The sequence below is a fragment of the Molossus molossus genome, unplaced genomic scaffold (genome assembly GCF_014108415.1).
Source record: "Molossus molossus isolate mMolMol1 unplaced genomic scaffold, mMolMol1.p scaffold_m16_p_4, whole genome shotgun sequence".
NCBI classification, from domain to species: domain Eukaryota; kingdom Metazoa; phylum Chordata; class Mammalia; order Chiroptera; family Molossidae; genus Molossus; species Molossus molossus.
Window position 1 is genome coordinate 5,387,936 of NW_023425377.1, and position 8,791 is coordinate 5,396,726.

The window sequence follows — 8,791 nt, forward strand, 5'->3', positions numbered from 1 at the left end:
TGCATCATATTGTCCAAGGAGGCCAAGGGAGTGCACATTAAAAACACAGAGTCCTTGGCCCTGATCCAGAAAAACTGGATGAAAACCTCTAAAGGATCAACCTGTTACTCTACATTTTTTTAATCACCCCACAAACTGCTGGTAGGCGCTAATTTAGAACAAGGGTTGCAGTGATGGACCTGAAAGGCCAGCCCACGTTGCAGAAATCACGAGAGCCTAAGCCTACAATTCCCATACTGCCCCGCAAACTGGCCACGAGCGGGTGCAAAGCCTGCCGGGAGTTGTAGTTTCGGTTCGCCAGACTCCGGCCTATAAGAACGCCGGAGATGACTGCCGCAAACCTCCCGCCCCACAATGCAAATACCCGTGGTGACGTCATCTGAGGAGCGCCTGGGATGGAGCGGGCGGTTTTTGCCGCTTGTCCCGCCACCTCCTCTGCCTCACAACCTGCCTCCTCTTCCTCCGCCGCCGCCTCCTCCTCCTGCTCTGGCTCCTCCGCCACCTCTACACGACCCCGGCCCTCTGTCCCTGAGAAGAAGCCGTATTAGGTCTCCTTCGCGGGCCGGGGGCGCAGCCATGGCGGACGGCGGCGGCGGCGGGGGCTCGGGCACGGTGGGCGGCGGCGGAGCGGGCCCGGCTTCGGCGGGGGCGGGGACGGGAGCGGCGGGAGGCGGCGGGAGCGGCGGCCCCATCAACCCGGCCTCACTGCCTCCCGGCGACCCGCAGCTCATCGCGCTCATCGTGGAGCAACTCAAGAGCCGGGGTCTGTTTGACAGCTTCCGCCGGGACTGCCTGGCCGACGTGGACACCAAGGTACTGAGGCCGCCTGGACCGAACCGGATCGGGCCCGGCGTGAGGCCTCCCAGGTTGCAGCTTTGCATTTCCAAAGCAGAGAGAAAAACAAAAGATACCTTTAAAAAACAAAATCTCCGCAGTGCGGTTAGACCGCTTGGGGCAGCACAGGGAGCTTTCTGAGCGATGCGCACGTGGGTTGGGCTCCCAGCCCCGGCTCTGTTAGTGTATGATTTAGTTTTGCCCAGTCTCTTCTCTGAACTTGGGGTTTCAATACTGGTTTTAGAATCTACACCCTGTCTTTCCCAAGATGGGATTGTTGAAGCCTCTCCATAACACACCTCATGAATGGAGAAATCCAGGTAAGTACGCGAGAATGGTTTGAAAGCACAATCGTCAACATGGTAGCTATTTGTTCCTTTTCTCCAGCTCAGCGATTGCAGACTTGCACATGCCGCTGAGCGAAGGTGCACTGTTGTGGAGCCAGCACCCCTGTTCCTACTCCATCGCCTGTGATTGGAGTCTGTTTCAGATCCCAATGCCCTAGGTCAACCCCTCGGGTAAAACGCTGTTTCACTTTACCTAGTTGCCAAGGTTGTTTGGATTCAATGAACGTCTTGTGGGTTGTGTGAGACACGCAGATGCTTCTCTAACAAGACTGGCTGGGCTCCTCAAGGGGAGTGATTTCTCCTCTCTGAGCCTACCTCACAACAAGATTGTGAGCTTAAAATAAGACCTTAAGGGTCGGAAAACCCAGTCTGTTTATTTATTGAACTTGTATTGGCCTGCATGGTGCCATGCTGAGTGGATACAAGGACAAGTCAGCCCCCTCCCAGTCCTCAGAACTTGAACTCCAGGGTGGAAAACAGACATGTGGACCAGACAGTATGTAGAGTGAGTGGTCTATACTGCTATTCTCCAAGATAGGAAAAAAAAAAAAAAGAAGTGTGGTCCTTGAAATGAGGTGTTTAATTTTTCTTATTTAAGGGTCCAAGAGTTTCCACCTTTCCCAGGACTCTCTCTGGGTGTTCTCCACTTCCCATCACGCGCCCTCCACTCACATTTATGTTCCAGTAGGTTTTGTGTGATTTAATCGATGTAGCATGCGTTTTATTTTTTACTTTTAAGTTAATATTGAGAAATTGTTGGTGGAGAGGGAATTGAGCCTTCCACACTTAACACCTCCTTAGGTGTTCCTTCTGGTAGTTACCAGTTTTTATTCTCGAAGATAGTGTATTTTCAGGCACATCTTGAGTTCTTCGTTGCATTAGACCCACGGTTCTCAAAGTGGTCCTTGGGTCAGCAGCATCACCTGAGAACTCATTAGAAATGCATATTCTTTGGCCCCACCCCAGACTGCTGGAGTGTTTATGGGAAAATGTACTGATAAAGTTTGCAATTTACTTTTCAGTGCATCCAAACTGAACATAAACAGAACAAACTGAGCCGGGGAGTGGGGAACGGGGATAGATAATCCAGTAAAATGTTAATGGCAGGCACAAAAGGTCTTTTCACTTAGGGAACAAGGGCATTACTCTGTATTGTCAGCATCTGTTCAGGTTTGGTGGGGACACTTGCTGTCCTTTGTCAGTAAACTGTCATCTCAAACCAGGTAAGTTATTTTGAATAGAAGACATAGTATCAGGATGGCTGGCTGCAAGGCACAAATCTAATTCTAGCTCCTTTAAGCAAAGGGGGTTCTGCTGACTCATGGAATCCAGGGAAGGACTGAAGGAACAAACTGCCGGAGGGTGCGGACCAGGGCTGCTCCCCTAGGCCTGCCTTCCATTTCTGTTCTTTATAGTGCTCCACTCTCATGTAGAGCAGGGTCATCCCTTTGGTTACTGTATCTCTTGATGATTTACTGTAGCTTCCTCTTCCAGAAGGGGACTCTTAGCTCCAGTTAAAAAAAAAAAAAGCCCCAGGGAAGTGTCTGCATTGTCTTAGCATGGGTCAGGCACCCTCTGCTGTGGCCAGGAGAACATGGCACCCACTGCCCTACCCTTGTGAAGAGGGGAGGATATTACCAGGAAAAAAGAGTTGCTAGGCAGATGGAACACGATCATTTTAATTCTCACTTATCTCCCTGCTTTCCTCTTTCCAGGTTCAGTGGAGTCTTTTATTTTGTGAGTCAGTTTTCTTGGCCTCTTGGAAGAGTGCACTCATGGAGTTAAGGCCGACTGACTCTTTTGTCAATTTCATTTATTGACTGTTAGCAAACTTTGGCCAAAAAACACTGCATAATAAACCAGATCTCAGTGGCTTATAACAAGCATTCGTCCTCATGCTGATAGGACTACAGGTCCCCAAAGTTCAGCTGGTCTCTGTAGGCTTCAGCAGGATGGTTCAGCTGTAGGTTGCAGATTGCCTAGGCTTGGATCCAAGCTGTGGGGTGGGGTTAGGTCTGCCGCACATATACTCATCCTGGGTCCCAGGCTGAAGGGGCAGGGGCTACCCAAGGCATGCTGTCATAGACGGTCATCAGGGCATAAGAGTCAAGCCAGGCAGTACAACCACCTTTAAGGTCTCTTGTCACTAACTTTCCATTGACCAGAGCAGCACATCACTAAATTCAGCATCATTAGGGTAGGAAGGTGTCCTGTGCCCCGTGGGGCAGGGGGGGTCGTGTACATATTACACCTGGTACCGCTCGGCTCCTTTTTGGACTGAAGTGCTTCGCCTCAGCCTTTCCCAGTGTTCCGCAGGCTCTGACTTCAGTCCAATTCTGCATCATGCTGAGGTCGGGGTGGGCCTTCAGTTTATGCAGGCACTTTTCCTGAGCCTTGTCTGCTGCTGAGGATACCCTGCAAGGTCAATGGGGCAGTAACACTACAGTTTTCCAGTGGGAAATGACGGAGACACAGAGGTTGCAGGACTTGTTGAAAGTCAGAGAGCTGGTAAGCGACGGAGCCAGGCTAGAACCCAGTCTCTGATTCAGAAAGAGCCTGGGTCTAACCTTGGCTTTGCCATGTGAGCAAGTTGTTCACTTTTTCTAAGCCTGAATTTCTCATCTCTAAAAGAGGGGGGGACAGGAGAGGGCTACCAAGGACCTCCCCTCAGAGGGCTGCCTGTAAAGGAAATGAGAGAAAACACGAAACACCTGGCACTGTGCCCACCCATAAAGTGGGCACTCGTTAGCCTTTAATTCATGCTCTGCCTGCTGCGTGATTGTCGTTGTCCCCACGGAAGTGCAGTTAAGAACTAGAAAATCTGCGTTTCTAAGAAAAGCGCTGTTCTGCGTGACTGATTTCCAAAACTTGGATGCGTGTAACTTCTGACCTTGCCCCTTTTTAATATTCTAGCCAGCTTACCAAAACCTGAGGCAGAAAGTGGATAATTTTGTGTCAACACATCTGGACAAGCAGGAGTGGAACCCCACGATGAATAAAAACCAGTTGCGAAACGGCCTGCGGCAGAGCGTGGTTCAGTAAGTACGGACAGGAATTGAGAGCGAACTGCAGCAGCGGGAGTCCGGCCGCATCGCTGTCCGCGGGGTCGTGGTCGTTCCCAGCAGACAGCACGCAGTGCTGCAGCAGACTCTCCTTCACGCACACTCACGTCTGAGTCAGCACAGCATTCAGCTGGCGTCCTTGCTAGTTTCTCCAGCCTGTGTAGGCTTCCTGTGCATGTCTGTTGGGTGCATCAAAGGGTATCCAAACTGCGAGACATGATCTCTGCCCTTTGAAGTTTTCAGGAAGCAGTCTGGACATACATGGGCGTTTCAGGGCAAGATATCAATGTTTGGATCTTGGGCACAAGGAGCTGGGTCTTGACTTTCTAAGTGAATGCTTAGTTTCACCACCTGTGTAAGTTTTCCAGCTTTTTTATTTGATCTAGAATATATTTAACCAGAAACATGAAATTGGACTTAATATGCTATGATTCTTGCTAACATTTTGAATTTGAGGCAAATTCTATTGAAGTTATGGAATGAAGATTTGCTGCTTACACCTGGAGTGTTGTCGCCCAGTGAGATCCTGCAGCCCCAGCTCGCTGGCCTGGCGGTTCAGGCCCAGAAGCGGGGTCCCAGGTCCGCAGCGTAGAAGGCCTCACAGGAAATCGGGCTCTGCTGTTGAACTTAGTTGTGACAAAAAGTCTTTATCTGCTCATTTCCTGCTGTTTTACAAGGCTCAGTCTCCAGGGAAGCGAGCCGCACTGTGCTTTCTCCGATCAGGCGTTTGCGTCCAGTCAAGACCCTGCGAATCTGCCTCTGGAGACGGGGGTGCAGTTGGAAAGCAATGGGCTCGTGACTAAGGAGGGGTGGTGGCTTTGCGTCCTGACTGACTCACCACGGCCTGGTGTTGACCTCACTGTGCGTCACGTGCTCAGCTTGGAGGGCACACGCTGTCTAATGTGGGTTTCCCTGAAAGTGCCCTGGGCTCTAATGGGTCGTGTTTACATCTGGGCTTCCTGCTGATAACTGTTAGTCCCCTGAATCCAGGGCTCAGCCTTAGCAGTCCAGGGCCTGTTTCTCGTCTCACTTGTCATTGCGTTCTTCACTTGTTTCCTCTGCTGGGCCTGCCACCGGCTGCCCAGTCACTGCAGGACCTGTTTCCACCCAAGCAGGGCTTGGCTGGCCCAAGAACTCTTATTTTTTTTTTTTTAGAGTGGGAGGGAGAGAGAGGAAGGGAGAGACAGACAGAAACATCGACGTGAAGGGACACATCGAGTGGCTGCCACCCGCACGACCAACCAGGGCCGGGGACAAACTGCAACCGAAGTACGTGCCCTTAGCGGGAACCGAACCTGGGTCTCTCCAGACCGCAGGCCGACGCTCTAACCGCTGAGCCAAACTGGCTAGGGCCCAAGAACTCTTGAGTCTAAGGGAGAAGTAAAACCTACCCATGTGCTTATGATGGTATTCGCATATTTCAGTCCTGTGAGGACACTTAGGTGTGAAACTCCATGGACTCCTTTCCAATGTGATGTGTTTCCTGTCCCCATAATCTTCCTCACTACCCTGTCCCAAGTGTTCATACGGATTATCTTGGTGAATTTTTGCTGTACTTTAAAAAGGATTTGGGGTGTATCTTAGCCCCTTAAGGAGCTTAGAACCGATCTGTTTCCTATTTACTTGTTTGCTTCCAAGTCCCTAATGTGTGTTCTAGGTACAGCCACAGCTGCAGGTGGTGTGGAACTGTGGCAATGCGGTGGCCCTCCTGGCACTGCATCTAGTCAGAGAAGGTTTAGATCAGCAGCCAGGTTGCCTCTGGAGGCTACTCTGCTTGGCCAGTAAGAGAATAGATGTCGAAGGAAATGGAGTCAAGTCTGGGCTGGCTGGCTTTGCCAGCACGATTAAGGTTTGCAACTCTGTCCCGTCCTCAAGATTTTTCTACCTCGTCGTCATCACTTTTCATTGTCTTTGGGACAGGCTGCTTGGTTTGGCTGGCTTCCTTTGCACAGGGCTGAGTGGTAGTGGGTGGGACTGTGCGTTAGGAGTAATAGGTAGCTTCTGGCTGGGAGCTGCTCCTCTAAAGTAAAAACGTAACAGCTTGAACTCTGCTAAGTGGATCACCCTTGTAAAGAACTCTCTGGAGTGGCTGTTGCTTTGACCAGGGGATATTTACTGGGCTTTCACATGACACTTTTTGGGGACAAAAGCCTCTCAGAGGACTGAATAACAGAATGATCTCTTTGTCTCTCCAAGGTCAGGAATGTTGGAAGCTGGAGTGGACAGAATTATTTCTCAGGTGGTGGATCCCAAACTAAACCACATCTTCAGGCCACAGATAGAGCGAGCAATTCATGAGTTCCTGGCAGCCCAGAAGAAGGAAGCCGTGCCAGCGCCCCCTCCAGAGCCAGAGAGCCAGGACCCCCCAGCGCCATCCCAGGATGCTTCCTAAGGTCCGGTACCCCGTCTTTAGCCCAGGAGCATCATCTCTGACTTATAAATGTATGACTGGATAGCCGAGGGGTAAGCCATCCCTGGGGATAATCATCTTGTCTGTTCAGAAAAGTAGTTACGCAGATGGACTTCATCTACTGTGTACGAGTCATTTTTCACTGAACTAAGTAGTGGCGTTTTCCGGTGTCAGTGAGGAGGAGCCGGCCATGGAGCTGTTTCAGCTGTGAAGGGATGCTTCACTAGAAACCAGCAGGAGGGCAGGTGTGCACCAGGGCAATTCAGATGAAAGTCTGTTTCTCTACAGTCGCTTAAATGAGTCTCACCCCTGGATACAAGTTAAATTTGGGTTTGCAATTTGGATATAAAATCAAGCAATGCATTCAAAACTGGCCTCATCCTAAATGGGACTTGAAGTCTGCTCGAAGCCCTGCTTGGTTTCCTGATGTTTAAACAGAGTGGAGGTCACCACTGTCAGTTACCATGGGGCTCTTCTGGTAAGCGCGTCCTTCTCTATTTGGAATCTAATTTTTAAGAGTAGCTGTAGATGCACAGAGCAGTGCTTTTTGCAGGTTTGGGAGACAGTGTGAGCCATATGGGCAGTGGACGGTGCTTAGCCATCGTTAGTAACCTCTGGGTTGGCCTTGACACCTCATTCTGCATTGGTGTCCTGTTTGTAAGCTTCGTTAAAATGTCTGTATTTTTGGTAAAGCATCAGTGAGTGAGCAAGGCAGGAACTCCGGGCTCAGGCGGCACTCACCCAAGAGAGGAACTTTCTGGATGCCTATGTGGGAGCAGACCTTGATGCCATTATGGAGTGTCAAGACATTCACTCCGTGTCTTCCTAGTTCAATTGTAAATTCTTTTAGGAACATAAAATTCAGTAAATGCACTCTTTTATCAGTAAGCATTTTGATAGGATTCTCTTCGTTTTAGAATATGCCTGACATCTTTTGGAAGCTCCATCAAATAGTGGTGAAGAAATGCATTCAGTTCATAACAGTACAACTTTACAATGAAGACAGGCCCAGGTCGTCACTGATTTCACCTTTGACTTTGGAAGTGGGGTCCACACTGAATGGGGAGCAAGTGTGGCAGGAGGAAAGCTGGCCTATGTGCCCTGCCAACTGGCTAGCCTATCCAAGGGGACACCCGCAGACACTACAGAGCCTGAAGAAACACTACATTGGCTGGGGTTGTCCTGAAGCAAACCTTTCTACTTGAACTTGGAGACCGCGTGGATGTTAGGGTTCGTGCTTGGGGATAAACGAGCTGCAGTGAAGGAACGTAAGCAGCCCCCAGGATGCAGCTTCTGAGAATGGCAGTGGGGGTGGGCTGGGGGTTTGTGACAGCATGTTTGGCATCATTCCTCAGAGCTGCAAACTAGGACGTGCAAGCTGTTAGCATCAGACAGCTGTGACCTTCTAGTGACCCTCTTGTACGTGAATCCTGTAGCTTCAGTGTCCTTTCCCCGAAGAGGTGACAGACACGGGACCCTAGGACGCATGAGAAAGTCCAGACACTAGGTAAAAGGCTCTCTGTCCAGGGCTGCTTCCTGCCCTGCAAGGAGAGGAAGTCTTAGCTGTGTTTATTTTCTTCTCATGTTTGTGTTTTTTAGAAAATTGAATGATCAATGAATAGCCTAAGTTTTATAATAAACTAATTTGATACTCTTACTCTGAAGCTTCAACTGAATCTTAGAGCCCAGGATGTGGAAGGTAAACTTCCCTCCGCTCACATGCCGCTCCTGTGCACAGCACATGGCTCCTGGTGGCGAAGGAGTGGGGCACACAACTTGAACACCGTCGCCCTGAAGCCAGTAGGCCCAGCTGGCGTGGGCCGGCAGGTCCTCCCTCGGACCACTCCCAGTGCCAGTCTTCAGTTGAGGGCCGTGCATTATACCGGTGTTTCTGAGACTTGAATGTGCAGGAGGATCACCTGGGGATCTCAGGAAAACGCCTGTTCTGGGGGAGAATTTCAGGGGTGGGGCCTGAGCGTGTGTCCAGCACGCTGGTGATGCTGAGGCTGCTGGCCCCCTGCACACACCACGCCCTGTGCCCTGGGTAACGCCAGCGGTCACTTCAGACCAAGAGTCTTTGGTCCTTAGTTGGGTCTGCTGCTGGATATTGTTAATCTAATAAATGGTAACCTACAGGA

The 8,791-nt window shown here is 50.4% G+C and overlaps 1 protein-coding gene across 3 annotated transcripts; it reads left to right on the top strand.

Moving 5' to 3' along the window:
- Positions 1-396: 396 nt before the first annotated feature.
- On the top strand, positions 397-8,271 carry BOD1 (biorientation of chromosomes in cell division 1). 3 transcript variants are annotated; one of them, XR_004956555.1, is made up of 4 exons: positions 397-813; positions 4,095-4,219; positions 6,440-6,706; positions 7,571-8,271. XR_004956555.1 is itself a non-coding variant. In XM_036242012.1 (4 exons), the coding sequence occupies exons 1-3, from the start codon at positions 577-579 to the stop codon at positions 6,633-6,635; spliced, it is 558 nt and encodes a 185-aa protein (XP_036097905.1). In that variant the 5' UTR covers positions 397-576; the 3' UTR covers position 6,636; positions 7,571-8,271. The 3 variants fall into 3 exon arrangements, 2 of the variants coding, with proteins under 2 accessions (XP_036097905.1, XP_036097903.1); XM_036242012.1 differs by having other exon boundaries at positions 6,440-6,636; XM_036242010.1 differs by having other exon boundaries at positions 6,440-8,271.
- Positions 8,272-8,791: the final 520 nt, after the last annotated feature.

What these genes read in the sequence shown, in the direction of transcription:
- BOD1 (XM_036242010.1), top strand. Translation starts at nt 577, where the DNA reads ATGGCGGACGGCGGCGGCGGCGGGGGCTCGGGCACGGTGGGCGGCGGC. An exon ending in TGGCCGACGTGGACACCAAG is followed by an intron (nt 814 to 4,094) that starts GTACTGAGGCCG and finishes TTAATATTCTAG; the next exon opens with CCAGCTTACCAAAACCTGAG. An exon ending in CTGCGGCAGAGCGTGGTTCA is followed by an intron (nt 4,220 to 6,439) that starts GTAAGTACGGAC and finishes TGTCTCTCCAAG; the next exon opens with GTCAGGAATGTTGGAAGCTG.